The sequence below is a fragment of the Chelmon rostratus genome, chromosome 18 (assembly GCF_017976325.1).
Source record: "Chelmon rostratus isolate fCheRos1 chromosome 18, fCheRos1.pri, whole genome shotgun sequence".
NCBI classification, from domain to species: Eukaryota; Metazoa; Chordata; class Actinopteri; order Chaetodontiformes; family Chaetodontidae; genus Chelmon; species Chelmon rostratus.
Window position 1 is genome coordinate 16346931 of NC_055675.1, and position 26259 is coordinate 16373189.

Here is a 26259-nt window from a genome sequence, read left to right on the forward strand (position 1 = left end):
GGGATCACACAGGTTTCAATCTACTATATTTAAAGTTGAAACAGACAACTTTGCCCTTATATTAGGTTTGTCGAAATCCTCGGGTGTTACCAGCCAGGAGCCAATGACTACCAGCACCTACTGCTGTCTGTGAGCAGATGAGGATTTTCAATGCTGTCCATACTGTGTTTCCCTTTGTTTAGACTTCCAAATGCTTTGGATTACATGTTTTTTTTTAGAAAGTGTCTGTCTATCTGATTACTTGTGTTAGTTTCGTCTTTTTGTAATCTGGTTGATGTGGCTGACTTTTATTTCCCGTGGTTCGGTTTTTGGAGGCAAGGCAACAAACTGAAATTCAACGCAGGAGAAGTGCACCTGTTTCCTCTTCTGATCTGTGTTAACTGTGTTACTGCATCATGTTTTTTATAACTGAGAGGAATGACGGCTACAATAAAGACATGGAGGAAAATTTAGCTTTTTTTGACAACCTGGGCCTACTTATCAATGTCAATAGAGGCACTGTGAAAAGCAGTACATAAGGGATGCATGTGCACATGATTTGATAAAAAACTCTTTCATGTACCAGTTTTGGATTAAATCTCTCATATTGATGTCAATTCCAAAATATTTCAACCAATAATCTCATCAAAGATCAACACTTTAGGAAATATGTTTATTGGCTTATATGAGAGGGTTAATAACATTCTCATGCCATGCAGTGAATATGAAGCTTGAGCCAGCAGCCAATGCTTAGCTTAGCATAAAGACTGGAAATGGGGAAACAGCTAGCATGGACAATGGTGCAAAAGTCTACCTACCAACACCTCCTAAAGCTCATTAATTAACACTTACATATGTTTGGTTAATCTGTACAAAAAATGAAAGTGTAAAAAAGGGTTAAGTGCAGGTATAGAGTAAGTGAAGCCAATGCAGAAGTGCCTTAAACCTGCACTCTCTCTAATGGCCAGCAGGGGGCGATGCCACTGGCTGCAAATAGACTTTTCACTTGATTCATTACCTCAGTAAATTGTTTCCTATTGAGTAAGTAATCGAGTAATTCCAGCCTTCTTCAATACAGCATGATGTTCATTTTGTAAATTATGGTCCCAATCAGGATAGAGGCATGGCGATGGGTATCCTCCCCAGCTGTACACTCTCAACCAATTATGGTCACTTCTGTCTCCAAGTTACCGAGATGGGTGATGGTCATAACGCCAAACTCAAGCCTTCAAAATAATAGCCCAAAAACCAATGGGTGACCTCACGATGGCTACATCCAACATGTATCATACAGTCTGTGTGCAGAACTATGTCTTGGCTGCAAACTTCCTGCACTCTCCACTGGTTTCCTGGCAACCTGGCATGATTACTTCGGGACACGAGAGTGGTCCTTCTCATCTAAGAAAGCCAAAAAGCTTATCTCCCAAAATGCTGAACTTTTCCTTTAAATATTGCTAGAAAACACACAAGAAGCAGTTACAGCTGCAGTAGTGGAGTGTGCACGACTTACCACACATGAGATTGTATATTTCAATGTTTTCAAAAGGAGGCACAACAGTGTTATCTTTAAATCCTGGACCGTAGCCAATGAAGATCGCCTGGAAAAAGTAGATACACATTAACAGACTTGTATCAGTCCCTCACTCTTTGCTACTTGCCGTCATTTGCCGTTAAACCATTTCTAGATACAAACAAGACGGCACAGTGGACTACTCAAACAACGGTGTCCAACAGAGATGGAGACCTTCATTTAAACTTCCTCTGCAAAAAAATAAGACGTCAACCACTCGATGCCATGATGAGGCCACTTGTAAATATTTGAAATGCACTAAAATGACCTCTCATAGCCTTGGAAAGGTAAATAAGGGATTTCTAGGAGAGAGGCTGGGTGTGATTTGGAGATATTTTCAGGTGAGTAAACCGTCTATTTCCAGCACACTTCCTTTCCTCTCTTTTCCTGCTGAAGGCCATTTGTAGAACACTTTTTCTTCTCTTGACTCACAGATATGTTTTTTTTTCCAGCATCAAGTCGGCAAATCAGCAACCTTGTATGCTAATTATACCAAGTCAAATTCCAGTGTAAACCACGTCTGGAAAACAAACACAGACGTATTGTGATGGCTAACATAAAGGTGGCAGACGAAAACAAACTCAAGCCAAAGCAGAGGATGTGTAGGTGGAGGGCAACCTCTCACAACAAGTATAATTACAGGATTTTTGTGTTTGTCATTTTAGTCATTTCACAGTCAGGGAAATAAAAAAGCAAATATGGAGATATTTTGCATTTAGCCTCAAATATAAATCTTAAATTCTTGCATTGAATTTTGAGCCTTTTTGACGTACTTTTCTCTGATCGGAGCTACATGCAACTGAAGCAGAAACACTTTTTTCTCATGAAACATGTTTCGTAAGCCCTGTAGGCTGCAAGACCACTGATATGCATCCTGATGCACCGTGTGACGCTCTCCTTTAGCGTAAGCAGCTACTGTGGAGCTGCTGTGAGAGCTGCTGCTGGACCTGTAAGCTTCCAGATGTGAAGTGTAGGGTAAGACGTCTGTGCATGTGCTCAACAAACATCCTCTACATAAAACAAAAAACAGCTTCTCCAGGATTGAGCCACACCTTCGACTACTGCTGTGGTTCTAAAACATGGAAGATGAAAAAAGAATGTCGAGCCTCCATCCTCTCTGATGCTGATACTGGAAACAGGGAACAAAACTGTGGAGGCTGAATTTTATTGAAATATCATCTTCGAGTTGTGCAGATCATGTTGATAACATGAGTCTTAATCTGAATTCTTTAACCTGACCCCTGTTTGGAAGCTACTGAACTAATAGAAAGAGTAAATGATTCCTTTTCATGAGTGTTTTTCGACAAGAACACATTGCTAAAAGCTTATAAACTATTCCATCCTTGCACTCACCAGACTTTAAGATCTGGTGAATCTACTGTTTGAAGATTATTTTACATCTGAGCTGTTTTGAGCTGTGAGAACAAACTGTGGCCAAATGTTGGAGCTATCAGGCCTTCTGACGCCACAGCACTGAAACAGGGCACTGTAGGTATTAAATCAAGCATGACTTTGGTGCAGCACGCCGGTTTGTCATCTCAAGGATGAGAGTTTCATCAATCCCGAGCGAATTCCTGCTGAGCTGCAAATATTTTAGAGTTATCACACTTCTTGTTTTGTTCTTTTTAATCTGAACAGAAGACTGCGGCGGACACTTTCCTTCCTCTGACCTGCATGTTGGTGAAGAGGTTATCGGAGCCGTGGAATCCACCGGTGCAGTACTTCAGCTCCCGCTGGTTACTGTCAAGACGGAATAAAAACATCTGATCTGAGCAGCTTCAAATAAACACAAACACAGAGAGAAATGGAGGGAGGAAGTACGTATCACACAACTCTGGTAGCTATTGATTTTGTGTTTCCATCTTATTTTGAAGGAACAGTTCATCCAAAACAAGCCCAGTTTCAGGGTCACGCCAGTTTAATTCTATAGAAGCTGCAGAGCGAGTCACATCACACTGCAACTACATACAAGTGGAGCGATTGAATTCTTCAGCCTGAAGCAATTTTCCATGATTACATGGTTGCTCTCCATCAAAGGAGTTGTAGTATTCCTCTCCAACATACCATGCTTCATTCATTCTAAATGATTGCTAACACTAATTACTGTAAATGCTTCAACTTCTGTGTGGCCAAAGGGTTTTTTTTTTATCATCATACATTCACCTCTATTTCCACGACACCTCCTGTGCTTCACATACGTGATGCACTGGAGTAAAATCTAATCTTACTTCATGCTGTAAAACGCTCCTTTGAGTATGTTCTTTCAAATCTGTGAAATGCAGCTGGTGAAACAATGTTCAACACAGGAAGACATCTGGCCAATTAAAGCAGCACTGTGGCAATATAAGTACAACATTTAACAGCCTTTTACTCTTTTACCAAGCTAAAGCTTACTGGGAATACAGCCTCTCGCATATTTTGCCCTTAAATTGCCTTAAATTAAATGTACACGCATTAAAGTACGTCGCTATTAATTATCCAATCAATACATCAGTTTTTTTATACCTTGAGACCTTTGAGAGGACCAGAGGTAAACTGACAAAATAATGTAAGCTCAAGGTCCACTGGCCAGCGTTTGAGTTTTCAACCACAGGTCCCGATAGTCTTCTCCAGTGATGATGAAGGAAGCTGAAACATGCTTCTCCAGGCTACTCACTACATAATGCACACAGGTTTTTCCCTCCTTTTTTTCTAACCAGCCTCCCACCATGAGTTGCATCAACCAATCACAGTGTTTCTACAGCTTTTTAAGAGTAAAATTCAAGCACTTCTCAAGCAATCTCAAGGTACATTAACCAAACATTTCCAGACTCTCAACGCCCTTATCACCACATCTGGAAAACAAATGCAACTGCGACACCTAAAATTTACAGAAATAATTTATAGCCACAGCAATCAACATATACTGTAACTGTGTATTTTGGCAGCTGTTCATATTCACTTTGATTGTATGTTTTGATCATGCTCTCTGATGGAGTAACGGGATAATTCTTCATTTCAAATATTAAAAGATTTTGAGTGATTATGTTGAAAATCGAGCATTCAACCACACTCCTAACCTTGAAATCCCAAACTTTAAAGACTCTGTGCAATTAGCTGGCTCGACGCGCAGGTCTGCATGACGTGTTGTTGAGTTTTCGGAGGTGTGTGTGGGTGACTTCTCCCACTCTTGACACATTCTTAACACAGTGAAAAGTTAGAGATTGACTTACAGCGCTGCCTGAAAGCCCTGCTTCATATACAGGTGTCCTCTCTCTATGCGTTTGTTGTTAGCAAAGTGCAACCTTTTGGGGAGGTTTTCTTTGAGGTACGGCCTCATTGGCTGGTCAGAGTTCCTGCACTTCAGAACAGACACAGAAGAGGAGAATCAACACACAGCACAGACAGAATGAGGTTGTTTGACGTGAAGCCAAGCAAGCAGATAATTCTTCATTCTTCTTATCAATACAAAAGTCACATTTGGAATACTTCGCATACCGACAGGTTCTTCACCAGGCCCTCATAGTCGACTGAGGAAAGAGACAAAGGACAAGTTCAGCCACACTGGTTACACACAAAACTGACACTGAGTGATGCTGCAGAGCTGGGAAAGAGGAAGCCGGGTGTTACCGACAGGAACTCACAGGAAAAGTAATTCTCAGGGAGGCGACTGGGTCTGATGCGAGCAGCCGGGCCTTGGATGACAATAAAGTCATCTGTGTTGTCCAGGTAGTCTGACACAAATGCTGCCTTCAAACATGAAGCCTCCTCCATTCCTGTGAAACAAGAGAAAATATAAATGTGTCTTCTATTTTTCCATAAATGGTGAAGATTTATGTTTAAAGACTTAGAAATGTGGCCATGATAACATGAAAAGTGCAACGTTATTGCATTTTTTCTTAAAATCCATGACTCCATTTGTATGATTTTCTTGTTTTTTCCTGCTGATGTTGTTTAACTTAAATGTTCTTCCCCTGTAAAGGCACAAGTCCATCTTATCTGTCAAGAAATGTGCCTGAAGATATGCATGCTGACACAGCCAGTCAGGTTTACAGCAGTTTGTAGGTTTATATTTATGGTGTAACATTTGTTGACATGGTTTTGGGTGTGACATGTGGACACTGAGGACTGTCTAATAACCAGCGCGGTACGTGACAAGTCATGCATTCTCTTGGAAATGCTGACTTTGATGAGGATAGCTGGGCATCGCCCTGACCCCATTTACCCCTGTGCATTGATCTTTAATATACCTAATTACAAGATTAAACATATGTTCTCCAGATGTCCAGAGACGCTTGTCATCACAAAATATCCTCCAAACACACCACTGTGAACAGTTTTCCCAGCTTAGTCGCAACATAACAGACCCATTTTTCACCAGGTTTCTCTCTGGCGAGTACCTTGTAGTTTCCCCCTGCAACAGGTGCAGTGACTCAACCAAGTCAAACATTTGGAGATGACACGAAGCCTCTAAAGTCTCCCTCAGTGGTACACGGGCTCTAACACGATGCTTTGTCTTACTGCTGTGAAACCACAGAGATTTAGGAAGGATGCACAAAATTGTTTGTAAGCAAATGCACAGTTTTAAATGAAAGAAAGTGTCAAGCTCTTCCTCTTCGTGCAGTTTAAAGAAGTTGCTTCTTTTTCACTTGTCTGTTTTGGTCACGTTTTTTTCTGTTAAATTCCACTTTGTAAACTGTTTCCCAGCCGTGTGGTTGTCTCACCGTGGTCTGATATGACTATCACGTTGACACAGTGATGCAGGTCTCTCTGTGTCAGGCCGTCCATCAGCATGCCCAGAATTCTGTCCACATTTTCCAAGGCCCGAACGACCTGAAGGCACAACAGCATTTCAAGCTTTAACAGAGTTAACGTGTTGCTGTGGCAGAACAAGGTTCAGAGAAAAACCCCAAGAAGTACTCGCTTCAGCAAATTAATCATTAGCAAATATACCAAAGTAAAGTGGCTTTGTCAGCATGCTTCATAACCTCGACTTTATTAAACAGGGTTTGGTTTAACATTTGGAACAGAGGCAAGATGCTGCATGAAACAATCTTTTCCTCACATGTACAGTGCAACCACTGGTTATCACATGACTCAAGTTCCACATTTATTGTAGGTCACGTGGTGACAATTGGTCGCTGATGAAGATCATGAGGGGCAACTGAAAGCTCTGGAAAAAGCCACACCCCAAGGTTGGGACTAAAACAAACTGTGTTCACTGAGAACAGTTTCATGTAGTGTTCCTGAGCCCATGTAGTAACATCCTTTATACAGTCATGTGTTCACAAAGTGGTGAACCTCTTTTGTTGCTCCTGTCTCAACTTGTTTGAAACTTGTTGCTGCATCAAATTCAGAATAAGCAGATATTTACAAAAATCAATGAAGGTGATGAGGTCGAACATTAAATATATTGTCTTTGTACTGTTTTCAATTGAGTTTGAGTCAAAAGGGATTAGTTAGTTATCACATTCTGGTTTAATTATGTTTTACACAGTGTCAGAACTTTTTTGGAATCAGGGTTTCAGACCTAAGGGAAGATTTTGTCTCGAATGAACTCTTTTGCTTGTTCTGTCTATTCTGATGTTCAATAACCAGGTTATGAGTACAGGTTTAACATGTAGTGGATGACTGACCTGGCTGCTCGCTGGCCCATAACTGTGTCCGGATGTGTCAGGTTCATCCAGGTACAAAGTGTAGAAGTCAGGTCTGAAACCACAAAGGCAACAGTTACTGTGAGTGTAATGTTCACTGCTTTTTGATGGCTACTCATAACATAATTGCTGAAATAGAACATGTGATACCTTTCTCCCTGAGGTAAACTGAGCCATTCAAACAGCGTCGACACTCGCTTCTCAAATGTAGCGGTCCTGTGCACCAAAAAGGCACCATGTTATCTACAACACATCATTACACCACTATATCGTGCCATTTGTCATGAGTTTGTATGAAACATAAAGGCGGGACTCTTACTTGTCATACACCTTGTAAAAGTCTGGGAAGGTGCCATTGATGGCTACATCTGAGCCAGGCCAGAAGAAGGTTCCTGTTTTCAGTTTGTGACGCATGGCAGTGACCCAGACCTGAGAAGAGAAGAGAGGAAAGGAAATGAGGCCATAGGAAAGAAAAGAAGGGGAAAGGAAAGGAGATGGAAGAACAGGAAGGGAAACAAAACAAAAAGAGAAGAGAGGAAAAGAAGTTGAAAAGGAAAAAAGTAAAGAAAAGGAGAGGAGAAAAGTGGGGACAAGAAGAAAGAAAAGGAAAGGAAAGGAGATGAGGGGAAAAGGAAAGGAAAGGACGAAAGAAGAGAGGAGAGGAAATGAGGCCACAAAAAAGGGAAGGAAAGGAGATGAGATGAGGAGAAAAGGAAAGGGAAGGAACAAAGAAGAGAGGAAATGAGGCCAGAAGAGAAGGAAAGGAAAGGAGATGATAAGAAAAAAAAATGAAAGGAAGAAAGAAGAGAGGAGAGGAAATGAGGCCAAAAGAAAAGGAAAGAAAAGGAGATGAAAGGAGGGGAAAAGGAAAGGGAAGAAAGAAAGAAGAGAGGAGAGGAAATAAGGGCAAAAAGGAAAGGAAAGGAAAGGAAAGAAAGGAAAGGAAAGGAAAGGAAAGGAGATAAGGGGAAAATGGAAGGGAAGGAAACGAAAAGACAGGAGAGGAGAGGAAATTAGTAAAAAGGAAAGGAAAGGACAGGAAAGGAAAAGAAAGAAGAAAAGACAGAGATAAGACAAGAAGTGAGAAAAGGAGACAAAAGAAGAAGAGAGGAAAGGAGATAAGGGGAAAAGGAAAAGAGACACAAGGAAACAAGAGAGTAGACAAAAGGAGAAGAGAGGAGTTGAGAGGGTCATCTAGGTTCATGATTAATTCAGACACACGAAGCTGTAATATAAGAATACCTAATTCATTGATCGCAGTACATCACAGCTGCAGTGTTCAGTCCATTAAGATAAAAGTGTAATCCTTCACAGCCCAGTCAAGACTGACGGCAATATAAGCGCATATTTTGATGCTAAATCGATACGTATTAGACTGACCTGCAGTGTCACTTCAGTGTTATTTATGCAGCAGGCTTGTACGCCTGGTTTGGCAGATGCACTTATTTGTATTGGTTCATTACGAAAGAATGCATTCAAGGGGGTCATCATTAATCTTTCCCTCCGTCCCTCCTGGAAAGTCATACTGCCGCTGCGTGATGTACTTTCAAGCGCAGCCTGTCACACAGTTGAGGAATGAGATTTAAGAGGCATCCCAGTTAAAATGGGAACCACAAAGCGTCTAAACAAGCACAACTCTCTGCCCTCACAAGCTGTCATTTAGCAGGAGCAGAATCCATAATTATATCAAGAAGCTCATTATGGGGAGAGCTGATTCTCAGCAATGAAACTCACCGCTGTCAAAAAAAACAAGTGTCTCGTGCCATTCGCAGACAGCAAATTACAGCATGATCTGAGCACAATGCTTCATATTCTCACACAGGACAAGTGCCTTCTGTGGCTGCCGTCAGGTTTGTCACTGTGCGATAGAAATGTTACGCCAGCATTGCTCAGGACTCCTCAAGTGGTCCAAAACTTTACTGTTTTTTTTTTTTTGTTTATTTACTGAGCAGGGAGTTTGCACCTTTGTGCACAATATCACAGCCGCACAGAGTCACTTACTGGCTCTCCCTGGTACCATTTTGCGTTGAATTTCTCGTCAGTTTTCAAGCTGAAGAAAGCGTTCCGGGTCACGTCGTACATCTTGTTGTCCACAATCCCATGAGACTCAGGATAAAGACCCTATAAGATAAAACACGCAATCCAAGTGAGTTGTTTTGTTACTGTGGCCGCAGGGATTTAAAGCGATTACCTCGTCTCTCGCGAATGTCTAACCTAAATATTACTGGTAACCGCAGGAGTTTATTCTAATTGCGGGATGTGGTTTTAACCAAGAGGTGAAATCTACACTGTGAGCCCCCCAGGTCTGCTGCTGTTCCTCTCCACAAGCACATGTAAGCTATTTACCCTCAACAATACTAGACCCTGACTCAACAGGGAAATTACAGAGAAAAGCCCAAAGTCAGATATAAGTCCACTGTTGAACTGTGATACACTAAGATCAGTGGTGGTAAAGAAGTAAATACATTTGCTCAAGTACTGTACTTAAGTGGAATTTTGAGGTATTTGCATTTTATTTGAGTGTTTCAGTTTTATGCAACTTGCATGCTTCTAGTTCTCTACATTTTAGAGGGGAGTATTGCAGTTTTCACATTTAGTTGTTAGCTTAAACTCTCAGATGGTTTCATTTAACTGCTCAACTCCCATGGCTCTAAAACTCAAAAGCAAAGATTATAGGATATTACAAAAAAATATATATACAAAGAGTGATTTCTCCACTAGACTGCTCAGATGGTTTCACTTATATAGTTGCCCAAAGAGATAAAATTATCCAAGATTTCACTAAAGATTAAACTGTTGTCTGAGAAATGAATCTAAACTTTGTGGCAGGACTTTATCTTTTCTTCGTTCCTCTTCCATTAACCATTAAATGTCCCTTCAGATTTTTCTTGCAACCCTTTTCCACTGGTTAAAACTAGCCCACCTCAAACAGCTACAACTGCGAAATGCAACTTATACATCCCTGCATCAATATAAAGTCTAATAATGTAACATATATAGCAATATGTGATATATCTCACTCAAAGGGTCCAGTTTTCTGCAGAGCAGGTGCTTAAACCTGCAGATGGTGATATTATTGCATTATAATTTTGGTTAAAATGTGACCATTGCCACAAACAGTACTTAATTAAAGAGTTTAAATAAAAAAAGTTTAGTTAAAAAAAAACACTGTAACTAGTCAATCAGAGTGACACAAACAAGGATCATTCACATTTTACGTGTCTCTACCTCTGAGCCAGATCTAATTAGCTGAGTAGAATAGACTCTTTAGTTTGCTAGTTAGCTGCAGTTGACGGCCATGTTTGCTACATCATTTGGTGGGCGGGGCTTAGCAGAGTGACCTGACCCCCAACTGCCTGCTGCAGCTTTAACTGCGATTAATTAAAATTATAAGAATTACAATTAGTTGAAAAGACTTTTACTTGTAGGAAAGTATTTTTTCATTGCATTCAATCAAATCACATGAGTTCTTCTTTCACCATAAACAAAACAAGCCGGAAAAACAATTTAACCAACTCTGTCCAATAAATCAACCCTTGACCAGAAAGCACTTACGGTCACAATGCTGTAGTGGTTGGGAAAGGTCTTTGTGGGATAGACAGGCCTCATGTATGGCGTTGTTGTTCCTGCATTTCCTGTAACACATTAATGTTCAGTCACACCAGGACACACAGCAAACCATGAAGAGCTGCGGAGTCCACGATGTCGGCGACTTACGCAGCTTGTTGATGACGGGAAGGTGGCTGCCGTGATCTTTCAAGTACCCCGCCCTGAAACCGTCCAATGACACCAGGATGAGAGGAGGCCTGGAAAAACTGGGTGGGGACACAGAGAGGAAGGATGATGCTTTCAGGGGTGGGTTTGTGAATGGAAACTTGAATAATCACTCAGCGGTAGACATGGATATGTTTGGCACCAGTAGTGTTGTGCAGTCGGCCGATGTGGAGAGAACACAAAGCAGCTCTTTGAGTAAGCAGGCAAGAGGAGAAATAGTCAAATTACAGGCCGCAAGAACACACAGAGGAGGAGAACAGGAAGGGAAATGTGACTCTGCTGGCGATAAATCAAGGACTAAGAGGGTCTCTGCAGATTTCATTGTTCTGTCCTCTCCCATTTCAGTGGGAGCACTACATTCATTTCATTATCTGCAGGTTACCGCTCCGTTAGTCATGATTACAAGCAGTAATCCATCAATGTACTGGTTGAATTGAAAAGGGTTCATTAAAAGAACTGCATAAAATGATTAATAAAATACATAATTTAACTAGAATTACAGCCTTGCTGTTAGATGCCTCTGCCAGCCAGTCAAATCGCAGTTTACATCCATGTCTGTCCTGTCTGAAACGTGCTGTCTTCACTTAAAGACTTTTTTCCAGAGGAGTCCACAGGACTGATAGAGAGCTCCATCGCACGGTGCAACGACAACCACCTGAAGCCCAAGATCAGCAGAAAGAGCTTGTGGTGGACTACAATGCTTCAAATATGGATGTTGCTGCAAAGAAGTTACAAATCGTAAAAGGTGGATGCTTCACACACATCTTCAAGCCTTCAGCACAGAAGATCTATGCAATCAGCACAGTTTGAAGGTGAACGCCCAACACTGGAGTCCCCGACTCAGGCCAAATGTGAAATATGATCACAAGCTCCCCTTCTGTTCCTGACTTATGGCGTTGTTTTTACCATTATGATGTCACAGTGAAGTTGACCTTTGACCTTTATAAAATGTCATCACTTTGTCATTTTATCCTGCGAGGCATTTCTGTGAAATTTGGGCACAAATTCCTGAGTTATGGCCAAAAATCTGTTTTGTGTGGCCACACTGACCTTTGACCACCAAATTCTAACCAGTTCATTCGAGTCCAAGGGGATGTTTGTGCCAAATTCGAAGAAATCAAACATAAAAATAGATTCATCAATACACAAGTATGTAATGGGAAAACTATTTAAAAATGCTGTTTTTTTTTAAAGATCAGAAAAACTGAATTTAACTGAATAAATCCAAGTTTTAACCAGGAAGTTGGAAGGCTGATTCCTTTTTCCATTTGCTTTTTCCTTCAGCTTCCTGTTTCATTTACAATTCACATGGTACTTTGATCCTCACAAAATAATCAGCCTATTTAAAAAATTAACAAGTGAAAAACGCTTGCAATCAGCATTTTGTAAAAGACCAAACCACACATTAAAAAGAAAGCGCGGTTTTCCAACAGAAACAATATAAACAAACCCGAGTGAATGAGCGACTGTGACATAAAAAAAAAAATAACACAGACAACATTCATTTGTTTTAAGATGTTTTCAAGCCAAAAATAGCTTCATTTGGAGCCACAGGTTTTCTTTTCCATAGTCTAATGAGTCTGTCTGGGGTTACTCCCTTACCAAAGCAGAAACACACACACACACACACACACGTGACCACACACTCACACACACACCATTGCTCACCAACACACAAGCGATTAGTCATTAGACTGGTTTCCACAGTGAGAATTACCTTTTTCCACCACCGTCGTGAAAAACAGGAGTCATGTGTTTGGCTTATTTACACGCTTCTAAAAAAAAAACTGAGATGAACAGAGAGTGACAGAAAAGTCTTTCTATTTCTGTCTTTACTGTCCACTAAGAACCGCCTACAGGGAACAATGGGCCCAGTTCAACAACTCAAGATTACTGTGGGCGATACAGCTGAAAAGCTTCGTTCTCAGCGCCAAAACATGCAGACATACACTGTGCAAAGAAGAGAAAATGACGCCAGCTGAGATTTGAGGTATATTTTCAACTAGAACCACATCATCTCTCACATCACAACAGCAGAAGAAGAGTGCTGTATTACCCGGGTGGACACTGCGGTTGCTGGATCTCTTCATCGGCCTGCTGCAGCCAGAGGTCCCCTCCTGATGGGAAAGGAGAGTGTTGTCAGTGATAAAAAGGCATGTTTCCAGTTGCATAGAGTGTATTTGAGCTGTCTGGGCGATACGCAATACTGACATCAATGAGAATCACACAAATGAACCAGACTTATGTTGGAAGATAAAGTGTTAAAGTCTGAAAACTTCCAATTCTTAAATATTTCTTTAGAGCTGTTTGTCATTGTAATTGTGATGTTCATCAACCCTAAATATCTTGTTAAGTTCTGAATATACCACAGTTATCAGCGAATCCATGTGTTGCGTTCACTGCTGCAGCGGACGAATAAATCTGGTCCATGTAAGACTTTCCTCAGGTGGATATCAGGCTTGCTAACGCTTGTTTGTGTGAGAGACACAGTTAGCCAGAGTTAGCTTTTTATACTTGGCAGCTGCTGTCAGTCAGTGAGGTCAATGTAATGGACCTCTGAGTCTTGTCTGTTTCGTCACTGTTAGGAAGGGACCAAACAATGCTGTTGAGCCAAACTAAGACAAGCAAAAATCTCTCTTGTGCAGTAACAAACGCTGCTTCTCTGTCAGAAAATCTGTGTGCTTGTGGGATTGTTTTCAGAGTCGCTTCACCAGCATAGAACAGGAAGTGCGAAGTGCAAAAATGCCACTTTGTCATCCACATATTCATGAGATGATTTAAGATGGAAGGAGGCTGAAGGTTTCCTGTGCTTCCCGGCCAGCAAAGTCTTTCCACTGCTTTTTGGAGCTAGAAGAGAGCAAAGCTCTGTGGACCACATGAATATGTTGCGTAAAGGCACAAATGGATAACAGCGCAGACAGACGCACAGACAGACGCCACGGACAAAGACGAAGTACTCAACCATCACGTTTTCGAGCCAGACTTTGTGCTGGAGAGGATGTGTTCACATGCAATAGAAACCATGTGGACTCTGTTCTCATGGAAACACAACAGGAAGAAAAAACATCCTTTCTTACAGTAAAGAGGTGTAAACATTTAACTAGTGAATATCTCATGTTTGTAACTTTAAATACGGCACATCCCTCCCTCTGACATATTTAATTCACTTCATCTGAGACAGTGAATTCCTTTAAACCTGCATTCATTCATTTCTTGGAAATGTTTGGGGCAGTAAATACGACACTGATATATATTATGAAGAACGCTTTAGAAAACTGCTGCCTATTTACAGCTCCAGCAAACACAGAGCAACATCAGCATGTGGAGTCATAATGTTTGCTCGTCTCAACCAACTCCTGAGGGAAATACCTTGTCTCTAGCTGCTAAATGCTTCACTATGTTCACCGGCTTGTTGCTAACTTTGTCTGCTGTTTGGCGCTGAGCAGCTCGTGTTCGGGGGGTTTGTCGGAGCCTTTTTTTGGGGAAAACAGCTGCCGGCTGCATGTGGAAGTTATGATGACGAGAGCTGCGAGAGTGAAACAGGCAGTAAATCCAAAATACGCTTAAAGACACTGAAGGGGAAGTGCAGAATCAGGTGATAAATCTCTGTTTGGTTATCACCGCAAGTCACCATTTCCACTTTACACATCATCGTGAGATCAGTTCTTTACGCACAAATACTGATCAGTGCACAGTGAAATGAAAAACACACTTTCCATTTCCACATTATAATGTCTAAAAATGACTAGACCTATGCTGTATATTTTGTTGAGCTGTGTACTTATTACCCCAAATCCAGGATTTTATTCAAGGTAACAGTGCGTTTCATTAGGTCACCTTCACCCCCTCTAGTTATAACTTGCAGGGAGACCCAAGAAACACCAGATGATACACCAGAGAGTGAGGAAGGACGTCGCCAAACATGACTAAATGTACCACCAATAAGACTTTAATACATTATGAACATTTCTGTCTGAGTCACGTCAGATTGATTTCCATGATTTTTCACGTTGGTTGTTTAACAGTGACGACAACAACTCCCATGATCCCACACTGCTCCGTCAAACTACGTCTTCTGCTTTCATTGTTTTGATTGAGAGACCCCTAGTGGCAGAAATTACAATCTGTGCCTTTAAATGCTAAATACATGAACGTTTTTTTGTGCATTTATGTAACAAAACCCCTCTACTGTCTCTTCCTGTAAAACACAAAAATAAATAAATAATTGATAAACATAACTTATGAAATGCGATTTGAAATGCGATCCTCCTCAGAGGAGCAAAACTTCTGCTCACCAGTTGATGGACAGGTACGTAGAAGGCCATGGCTCAACACAACAAAAGACCCGCGCACAAGATCCACTACACTTGCAATCAGAAAAATGTATTACTCAGAATGTTTTGATACAAGGACCCCCATCAGGTTATTAGCTGATGAACTCCCCTCGTAACACTCAGAACTACGTCACTGTTGTTAAAGATGCTTCTTACTGCTGTTTCATTGTGACTTTAAGAAAAAAAGAACCCAAATATGTGATGTAATCAGATGACAATGAGTTTTTGGGGAGTGAAAATAGAGGAAGGAGGACACATACATGTATGAGCAGGAGGAGATAAGCGTGTCTCATATTGGTTTTGCAATGAAGCGTGATTTGAAAGTATTTGTCAAGCACTGTAACACAACGCAAGATATAAGATACCATCTCGTTTCTCCTGAGCGGCTCCCAGAGCAGAAGACATTCCCAAGGAAAAGGTGACTCTAACCAGGAAACTTTGGGCCACCTCTTTCAACTGCCCTCCCAGCATATCTGTCAAGTCTGCTGCTGACTGGACACATGACAGAGGGAGTCTTAGCATGTCGGTGAGAAAGCCCCTCCTCACCGCCTCTCGAGGCCAGCGGTGCGGTTTGGACCGAGCACGGGGATGCTCCGTCTCAGGAGACAAGTTGCTGTGGTCTGTAATTCACGGGAAAACCCGCTCTCAGCATTTTATACTACATACTGTCAGCCTCTAGGAAGAAGCCCTGGGTTATTTTTATTTCCTTTCATCTGCGTCCAGAGGCCTTACCAAAGAAAGCTGCCTTACGACCGATGTAGAGGTTCCAACAAAGCTGCATAGATGTGAAAAACAAAATAAGAGTCTGAGCGAGCGAAAAGTCAAAATTTATTCTTCCCATATGGCTTTCATGTTAGCTGGGTAGGAAGCGTAAGTTAAAGGGAAATGCCACAGCAGAGAGCGCACCCCGCCCAGGCTGGGGACAGCTGCCCACAGTCACCACCGCTGCCCCCGAAAATGGAAGAGGGGTGTTTTGGCACGGCGGTTTGCAACAAAGAGCATGCGGACGCCAGTGCCCACGTCTAACCAGCGGGAATCTATGGCTGCAGAGTGCACGCCAGCCCCGGGTGAACATTCCTGCGTCTCTTAAATGTGTGTTTACGACGCGTCTTGCGAGAGTGGGCTAAAAAAGCCTGATCGCACCACCCTGAGAGGAACATATCCTGTGAACAAGTCATATGCAGGAGTGAACATTCATTCTGTCTCTCTCTCTGCCACTGGCTGCTTGGTAACTTGACCCTCCTTCACTGCTGCTCTAAATACTGGCAGTTTAGAGTTTCTGAGGGATCTATAGGTGGACGTTAGCAGTGAGCTACTCCTCTGCCCTCTGACAACTCGCAGTCTGTGCTTTCACCAGCATTCCCTGAATAAGTGCTCTGAACTGGACACGGCTATTTCTGTATGACTGTCTCTCTGTTGCAGGCAAAGCATCTTCATTCGCTGTGTGCCTTAAATTTGACAGAATTATTGCATTTTTCTAAGTTCTGCTGCGTCCTGTCTCCAGGAAAATGAGATTAGCCCCGTGGAAATTGCTTTCAGCCCATTCATTCTGATCAGCGCGAGCGGGATGGAGGTTAGTAGTGCGCTCTGCTCGCTGCCAAAATGTTTTTGTTTTACACCACCACAGTTCAGAAATCTTCAAATTCAACAGATACTGACTTTTCTAAACACTAATCCAGTCAGTAATACACTCACTGTAAAAAATACTGCCTCTAAAACTCATTCATTTTAACTGAAAAGGTTTTTTTCTAAAAAACAAAGTTCTCTTTACTTTTAGTGTGGTCCGACACGCAGGAAATAGGCTGTTGGTATAAGCCTGCCATTGGCTGACTTGACATTCTCCTCCCCTTCCTCTACCTGTGTGTGATTATGCAAAGGCACCATACCTGCAGCCTGGGCTTAGCGCGATTGTGTCAGAACGTTTTTCTTCCCCTTTGCAGTCTCCACAGGTTACCTTTAAATTACAGCCTAGCTATACAGTTGCTGAATCCAGCTACCCACTGAATTCCTCCTCCTACAGCTGCTGACTGTGGTGGTGGATACGTACAAGATGTGGAAACATGTTACAGCTGTACGATCAGCGCAGCGAAACGGTCATCAGTCCCTACCGTTGCCATTGCTGCCCTTTTTCAGAGCAAACACCACAGCCAGGATGACCACCAGCAGGCACAGCAGCAGAACCTGGAAACCAGAGAGCAAACGTCAGGATGTTTGTTAGAGTTACTGAAGATAACAGTTCGTACATCACATGCAGCCCTCAACAAACATGACTGAAGGTGTTTAGATTTAAAACACAAACACACTCAACAAACACTCACTGCTGAATTATGATCAACAATACTCCTGTCTGTTGCAGCATTTTACCTGATGTCTGTTAGTAACTACCGTGAAACCAAAAAAAGAATCAAATTCCAACAAGGTATTTTGAATGATAGTGTGGTGAAAATGGCCTTGGCAAAAGCTTGTCCTACTGGCTCTTTAGACATACTCGAGTGTCCGCTACATGCCTTGTAACCATAATATAAACACACTGTAACAGACTTTTGGCCCCCTCAGAGAAGCCATAAATCAGGATGTTTTCAGTTCATAAACACCAGTCACTACAACACAAAGTGTGCTGCTTTGGTCCAGACTGAACTATCTCAACAGACATTGGCTGGACTGCCATGAAATTTTGTACATACATTCATGGCCCCCAGGGGATGAATCATGCTACCTTTAGCGACCCCCCTTACTTTTTCCTCTAACGTCACCAGCAGGCCAAAGTTTCACTTATCTGATGAACTAGTTCAAAGACATTCATGGTCCTCAGAGGGTGAACCAGTCAAATAGTTTAAAGGTATGACCAAACACCTAAAAAATAAGCTACATAAGCTACAGATCGTGCTTAGTTTTAATTAGTAAATGTTAGAATGCTAACATGCTAAACTAAGATGGTGCACAGACATTACCCTAAACATCAGCATATTAGCATTACCATTACGAGCATGCTGACGCTAGCATTTACAGTCTCACAGAGCTGCTAATGTAGCCGTGTGGATTCTTTGATTCATTCCTTCATTATTTTATTTGCTTTTTCTGGTGAGACTTCAAACTGTATTCAAGACGGGATGAAGGGCTGCAGTGCTGAGCGAAGGTGGGCTGTTATTTATTTCCTTAACCCCGCCCAGTGTAATCTAATCATTTCCACCTTCCCCCGTACACCATCTCCAACTGTCCAAATGTTGGTCTTGGCCGTGTGTAATTGCAAAGTCAAAGGTGGACAAAGGCCTGGCTGCTTCTTGATAAGCTGCTCGCCCCGTGTCTGTCTGTTTGTGCTATCTGTTTGTAATTAGAGGGACGTTTCACAGAAGTCTGGATCAGTCTATTTAGAGAAGGGGGTGTTCAGCAGTTTTATCATTGCTGTTTATTTTGAAACCCCTGCAACCCCCAGGCCTGTAGAGGTTATCATGGTTGTTTAATTAGTGTGGCGTTAGCTTGAAATGAAGAGATGTCTACATGTGACGCCCCGTCACAGTTTGATTGAATTACAGCATGTCCATGAAGGTTTGTGGTCCATGATTTGCGTAAGGAAGTGTATTTCTTTTCTTTTATCCTTTAACTGTCTTGTGACCCTTCAGATTTATCTTGGGACCACTTGCTGGAGTCCTACTGCTAGACTGGGAGCCACAGCTGGAAGTGAAAGCAATGATTTAAGCACTTATTAACATACTCAGCAAAGAATATTGCAATACGTCTTTTCTTTGTTGTGACATCTCTCTGTCGCAAGAATCCAATTTACTCACAGCGGTCGCAATATGTTAATCTTATCTCGATGCGTCACAGGAAGTCACAAGAGTGACAAGTTTCATCTCGTTTATCTTCTCCGCCCTTAGGGTGAAATATATCTGCTTCACTCGACAAGAGTAAAATAAGTTATGACTGCTTCCCAACACTAGATTAGATATTTTCATGCTGTAGTCCCTCCAGTTTAACCTTGTTAACATGTCCGTATGGTGAGTGTGGCCATCAAAGGATCTGAAAATCAGAGCCAGACTGTCGCCTGCAGGAGCCTTTTTCCAGAGCACTTATATTGAAGCCTGACGTATGACCCTGCATGTCTGTAATCTAATCTAATTTTTCTTGAGTTTTAGCTGTTGTGTTCAACAAACCTGCAGTGTGCCGGCTAATGTTAGCCAGCGTTAGCCTGCCAGGTTACTTGACATGTCAAATGCTGACAGGACATTTTATTCGGCTTGGGGCTGCTGACGAAGAAAGTTATGGCGAACGCTACTCAAAACACTTTGTCCGATAGCGATGCTGCTAAATCAGATGATGGTTAAATTCTCTACAATGCTTCTGAAATAAAGCTTCACATGAGGTCGGGTTTGTTCATGAAGCATGCCTTGATAAAGGTTGTTCTCGTAAGCTAACCGTACTGCATTAGCAAGATAAGGTGAGGCGATTCAAAAGCATTTGGCACGAGCACCGTTTGCGTGTTTGGTGAGCAGAGTCGAAGGTGAGCGGGAGCTGCAGGTGAGCGGCGGAGGTGGGTGGAGACTGAGGCAGGATGTTTGCACATTCATAGATTCTCATGCTAAATGAAGGCACACGCAGAGCTACATGTAGGACTTTTGACGACACAAAGGGCGTTTTTCATGTAAAAACATCTAAACGTGTCATTTTGATGTACAGAGATGAGTTTTTAGGGGTTTAATCTAGTGCCAGGAGAAGAACTTCAGCTTTATCCACTCTATAAGCTGCAGTTGTGTGCAGTCAGTCTCGAAAGCAGGATTGTGGGAAACATCCCCCACAAGTAATCCATTTAGTGCAATTCACATACTCAAGAATTCCTAGACGGGTATGAAAATATGCTGCTGCATGTGTGTGTGTGGTGTGTGTGTGTGGTTTCCTGGGTATGTGCGCTTATTTTCTCCAGCTATAGGTGAGGGGAGACAGGCGGGAGGGGAGAGACCTGGATTGGACGGGGGCTCCTTGGGAAAGACGTGGTCTTTGTGGGTTGTAAAAGTAAACTGTCTGTCTGGTGGAAACCTACTCGTCTGACTCTGAAGCACACCACTAACTTCTGTTTGGTCTCTATTGTCGACACAGAAAAGATCAGATTAGACTGCTGGGAGTCAAGATTAAGAGTCCACATGAAGAATGGCCTTCCTGAAGTCACTATTTGGCTGTAAATGGCTGGAAAACGAATAAGTAACTCACGTGAGCAAGTAAAATAGCCCGGGTTTTGTCTTTACTCCCAAGATGTTGCAATGATTCTTTTGCAAGGCCTTAAATAACACAGCAGCGTAACAAGTACAAATATCAGAATTACGAACAGATGTACAGTGGCTGATGTATGACAGGACAGAGCATATTGTTGTCTAGACTTTACCACATGTGTATTTAATCAGGACCAAGCAGACAGCAAGCTGGAGTTTGCTGGTTAAGGTGTGTTTACTTCACGTGGGCTAATATTGCAATTTATTTTACTCTTCTGCTGTAGAAGTCTCGTATAGCCCTGATCACAGCGACATGGAACCAGTATTTAATACACATATTTTTTTTCTTTGCAATTATTTCAATTATGGTTTTAGACGCCATGCAAAACCCCCAAATGTATGCCAGATTCTGTTTCTCTGTGGAATATGAGTGGTTTGTCTCAACGCATCAACACATAGGGAATAATAAAAGCTGCAGTTCTCTCTCTTCCTCTGCGACAAGAATAAAATTCTAACAAAACAGTCACTGTGATGTCCAACTGACACTCATCCAGGTCAGAAGATGGACAGAGGCAGTGAGTGAAAGGCAGCTGGGCTTAGAAAAATATGACTTTTAGCTCATTTAAATCCAAAAGCAGCAGTATTTGTCCATCGTTATCAATTAAAGCTTAGTGATAATCACTCATGCTGTATGGTGGACATGTTTATCCAAACACCCTACCATGCCGTATATGTGCACAATGGGAACTGATGTCTCACTTTTTGCAAATACAGCAAAACAAAATAAAGCTGCAATGTTTTAGCTGGTCAAAAGAAAATGTAGCAGGAACTGTTGTTGTAATCGATTGTTATTTTTCAAGCAAAAAACCTGAACGTTTGATGATTCACCGTTCAAGGGCAAAATGTGTTGCTTTTCTTGATCTTGCATTAAAGCAAATTGAATATTTTGTCCTTTTGGATTTTTGGTTGCAAAAAACAAGCTGTTAGAGGACCACACCTTGGGTCTGGGACACTGTGATCACCATGCTTTATTGGTTTCACTGCTGAACCCAAAGTTGTGTCCCTCCCCTGTAACCCCTCAAACACCCAGATTAGATATCTGAAATAGGATCTACTGCAAAACTGCTAAAAAAAACAAAAACAAAGCACAAGCTTCCTCTCTGACTACACCAAACTCTCAGCTGAAACTTTACTCTTCAGGATCACAATGAGCTCTGCGGTCTTAAAGGTCCAGTCCTGCTTTGCACTAACTGTAGATGATCTTCTTCATGCAGGGACACTCTCGCTCTCTGTCTTTTTGCACTGGAGTGAAAACATTTTGTTTCCATTTTCACACTGGCAGCAATCAGACTGTCTGGGCTGTTTGACAGCTGTGGATTAATCACACAGCGCAGGAATTCTTCCAGTTGAGTAAACCAAATAAAATTTGTTACTTTTTCACTATTTTTGACTGGAAGAATATTTGCTTGTAACTTTCTGGTCACTATAAACTCAACATTTAAGAGAGTTTATGGACAAATGTTAATGTCAATTACAATAGCACAATAAAACCATATAGAGGAGATAAAAATTACATTTAGATGACTATATAAAGTCCTGACTACCACACAGATGCACTATAATATATAGTTTTACAGGAATATTACTTGTTTTTGATCATCTGGTTAAAGGTGCAGCATTTGTGTCAGTTTGAAAACACTTTTTAACACAAAAAAAGTGTGAAAATAAACAACATGTGGTTTTCACACACTGTTAGCAGAGCCAGAGAAGAGTTAGGTGGTCAGACAGAGGTGGAGGTGAACGTACCCCAGTAATGATTTTGCAGTTATTCCTCTTCTTTGCCTGCTCGGTGTTTCTCCTTTGACTCTCCAGCTCTGGTGCTCCAAATAAAGACGCTGCCTGTTCGGCCGAGCGCTCCTCTCCTTTGGTTCCCTCCATGCCGCTGAGCGCTGCTCGCTCCTGCCAGTGTTTTCCAGGAGGGACCGAGTGGCAGGCGGACTGAGGAGGGCGAGGAGGATATACTGTGAGGAGGATATGACCCCTCTGCTCCGGCGTAGCACCGCCTCGTTTCTCTGCGACTTTATGAGGCAGCAGCGTGTGATTGATCTGGGAGTTTGAGGGCTGCTGATTAAAGAAAGCAAGGGCAGACCTCAAACAGTTCTGGCATAAGTTTCATTTACCAGCGGAGCGTGTTCGCCACTCAATCTCATGCTCGGCCACTTCAGAGCGGAGCTGGAGCCTTAATTAAAAAAAAGAAACTCCTTCTGGTTCATGTCTAATTTCTCAGCTGTAAGACAAAAACAAACTAGCAGCTGTTTAGGAACTTGAATGAAGATTTACTGCGCGGTGACTGAGCGCTGCCGCCATCTTGTGGTCAGATTGGAGCGGTGCGCAGGGCTAAACGGTTGAGAATCCGAAATAAAGGCCGATGTTGGGTTTTACTTTTGAGTATATAACGTAACAGAACCAGCGACTGATTTAAATATACGTTTTCAGCATGAAAAGCTCACATCGTTGTCATTGATTAGATTGACACCGACAAAAACGGAGAGCTAGCTTGAGATGAGAAGATCGATACCACAACCTGTCGGCTAGCTAACGGCTAACGTTAGAGCCAGCAGCAGTTAGCTTAAATTGGAAAAAGGATTGTAAAGTGAAAAAGAGTTAGTCTGGCTCTGTCCAGTGGTTACAAAACCCCCTTCTAGCGTCTATAAAGCTCACTAATTGACATGTTAAGTTATATCTCGTATATTTAATACATACTAAAAAGAGCCCCAGAGTGTGTCCTGGCTTAGCGCTAGGCCACCAGCAGAGAGGCTAGCTGTTTGTATGTGTCCTGTCTTTATGCTAAGCTAAAATAAGATAACAGGTTGCTGGCTGTAGCTTAATGTTTATAGACATGATCGTGCAAAATGTCCATCTATTCTTTAATAACTGCTAGAAAACTGAAACATGTCGAACTATTTCATATTTGCCAAGGTCTTCAAAAAAATATTTTAGCCTCATTATACAGTGTTTTTGTTTGAAATTACTAATCTGATTCTTCTGAATTTTCTGTTGATCAACCATTTAAGTGATCAATTAACTGTACAGCTGTAATTCATATTGTGTTATATCTTCCAAACACAGGCTTATTAAACGTTGTTAAGTTTGCAGTATATCCCTTAAAATTTTTATATAATTCTTGATTTTAAAATTTAGGTTAAACAAACTGTTTGATCATCTATACGTAATACATACTTTTGCACCTTTTGCCCCATTTTTTTTTTGTCTGAGAAGTGTTCCAGATCCCGTTGTTCTCCATTAAACCAGCACTGGCCTTCATTTCCAGTCACATGACACCTGCACCCACCTGTTCTCATTTCCTAATTAGCCTGCTCCTATATACACCAGCCCATTGCCACTTTCTCCTCCCTTTTCCTGTTTCTACACAATAATTTGGACGACATCGTTTCTGAAAAAGGAACTCAGGTCGGCACAAACTGTCTAAAAGCATCCACAAGATGGTGATGTTGCAGCACGGTTAAAGTGACGCTGCCTTGGCTGTGGCAGAGCTGCTTTCATGAAGCCAGAAGAAGTGCTATTAATATAACATAATGCTGCTCCTGATCTCTGACAGCTTTAACGCAGCCATATTTCAGCTCTGTGAGGTCCAGGTTTCCCTCAGATCCAGCTGTGTCCTGCGGTGTGATAACAGAGATCACATGTGGCTGGAACTCGCGACCTCTGACCTCTGTCTTGTTCTGCGCTCATAAACAGCCCGGGGTTAACTGCTCTCACTGCCTGTTTATCTTTGCCCTCCTGCGAATGAGTGTGTCTGTGTGTGTGCCTGAATATGAAAGTAAACCTGTTTTTGTGTTGTCATTTTAAGCTACAAGGGGGTGTTTGTGCATGTGTGTGTGTGTGTGTGTGTCCCCTGCTGAACTGCATATCTCTCAGCAGACCGTCTCCCTACAGCTGTACCCAACCCAGCTGGACCTCACAATATGACCTTTAATGTTGACCTACGCGTGTAGCACTTACTGTCCTCGCCACATGTTCCTCACGACGTCTTATATGTCAAGAGTCATGTTGAGATTGAAAGCATTTTAAATCCTAGTCGAAAAATGCAAAATATATTCCATTCTGATCTCCTCCGGTTTTATATTTTTAACTCAGTATGTGCATTTTATTGGTTCTAAGAATCCGCAAGTAGAAAAAGAATATACTAGTGTATATATTGTAGAGGAACAGCATGTTTTATAAAAACATAAAGCCTGACTGCCCCTGCGCACAGTTTCCCCTCAGGAGCTTCAGAGTCAGAAAAAACATGATATATTTTCTCACAGTATATGGCGGTGCCATACACACAGTATATTCTTCATCTGCTAGTACATCATGCCCACAGCACATCCAGGGAAATATTTAAATACGCAGTTTTCATGGAATTGTGTTAAGCATACGTTTACACACATTTTGCGGGTTTGATCAATGCTGGGCTGCACAACGTCGTTAGAGACATTATGTCTTTTATTAGGGCAAAATGGCTGTTGCTAGGTTAGGGTTTGGTGGTTGAACGGTGAAGCATCGCCCCATTGTCGAGTCTGTGGAGGTTGAGAAGACAGTTGAGAAGAGTGAAGGTTAAGAGGTTAAATTGCACCTTAAAAGCATGTTTTAGCAGACTGACTCTTGCATTTGCTTGTTACTGCATTCTGCATCCTTTTCTTCTTGAAATCTTTGCGTTTACATTTTCTATTGCTTTTCTGCATATTCTCATTTATAAGTCTATTCTTCATCAGGCGGCTCACAACAAACAGCTGAACCTTTTCTCAACGAGCAACAAGTGACAGCAACAAGCGATGCAGTTTTTCATCAGCTCTGGCGTCACAGCTGGAACAATTCAAAGCCCCCGGCAACACTTGAAGTGAAGTGTCTTGAACCCGGGCCGAACCGTGACTTATGAATAACACATCGAGGAAGAGCAGCAGTAGGTGCGCTTAAAGACTTCGTCAGCTGACAGTCACAGGCACATCTTCGCCATGAGATTTTCTGTAGGCGCTTGTAAGTCTGCCATGAATTATTAATTCAACGCGACACAATCCTCAGCACGTTATGTTGAAAGCTCAGACATATCTGTCACTGACTACCTGTCAGCCAGGATTTACAGTAGAGCCGGATGTCTTTGGTCCGCTGTTTGCTTTTGTTGTTGTCCTGAAATAATGAGCACCTTTCAAAGCTTTTGATATACACTCACCCACGAGCGGAAAATAAAATGATGCTGCCCACCTACTGACTTTGTGTATATATGTCGATTTTTGTCCACTTTTGATGCTCACTGGGCTCCTGATATAAGGACTGACAGCATGACTTACATGTTATTGTCACGTACAAAGTTTTGCTTTACGTTTGTAAAATCAGCACGAATCTAACCTTCATGTCCTATAAATATATTCTATACAGTTACTGGACTGTATAATGGAAGAATCCCAAAAAAAGCTCATGCACGCCCACATCAGTCTGCTGAAGAACATAATGGGGGAGTGAATTCTGCTGCATGCGGTTTACAGCTTCATGATGAAACATTAGTCTCGCTAATGATGCTGTGAATATGCTGAGGTGGCGCTTGACAGCTGAGAAGAGATTGTTTTCCTCAGGTGTCCATTAAAAGTTCGCCTCTCCGCAGCTCCGCGTTATCTGTTTTCTGCTTGTCATTTTTTTTGTCACGCTTCAGCTTTATGCAAAACATCTTGTCTGTGTTTTACTTTATTCAGAATTTACTGATGTATTTT

At 41.9% G+C, this 26259-nt stretch overlaps 1 protein-coding gene across 1 annotated transcript in view; it reads right to left on the reverse strand.

Annotated features, from left to right (window-relative positions):
- Positions 1–22459, reverse strand: part of enpp1 (ectonucleotide pyrophosphatase/phosphodiesterase 1) — a 31965-nt gene extending 9506 nt beyond the window's left edge. The window contains exons 1-15 of the mRNA XM_041958487.1: positions 22298–22459; positions 17399–17471; positions 13013–13073; positions 10900–10997; positions 10738–10817; positions 9184–9303; positions 7502–7611; positions 7333–7398; positions 7165–7237; positions 6253–6361; positions 5173–5304; positions 5027–5058; positions 4762–4889; positions 3220–3289; positions 1490–1577 (exon numbers count right to left, since the gene is read on the reverse strand). Of these exons, the coding sequence (XP_041814421.1) occupies positions 1490–1577; positions 3220–3289; positions 4762–4889; positions 5027–5058; positions 5173–5304; positions 6253–6361; positions 7165–7237; positions 7333–7398; positions 7502–7611; positions 9184–9303; positions 10738–10817; positions 10900–10997; positions 13013–13073; positions 17399–17471; positions 22298–22429 (1372 nt within the window). The 5' untranslated portion in view covers positions 22430–22459. The remainder of the gene's footprint in view (positions 1–1489; positions 1578–3219; positions 3290–4761; positions 4890–5026; positions 5059–5172; positions 5305–6252; positions 6362–7164; positions 7238–7332; positions 7399–7501; positions 7612–9183; positions 9304–10737; positions 10818–10899; positions 10998–13012; positions 13074–17398; positions 17472–22297) is intronic.
- Positions 22460–26259: the final 3800 nt, after the last annotated feature.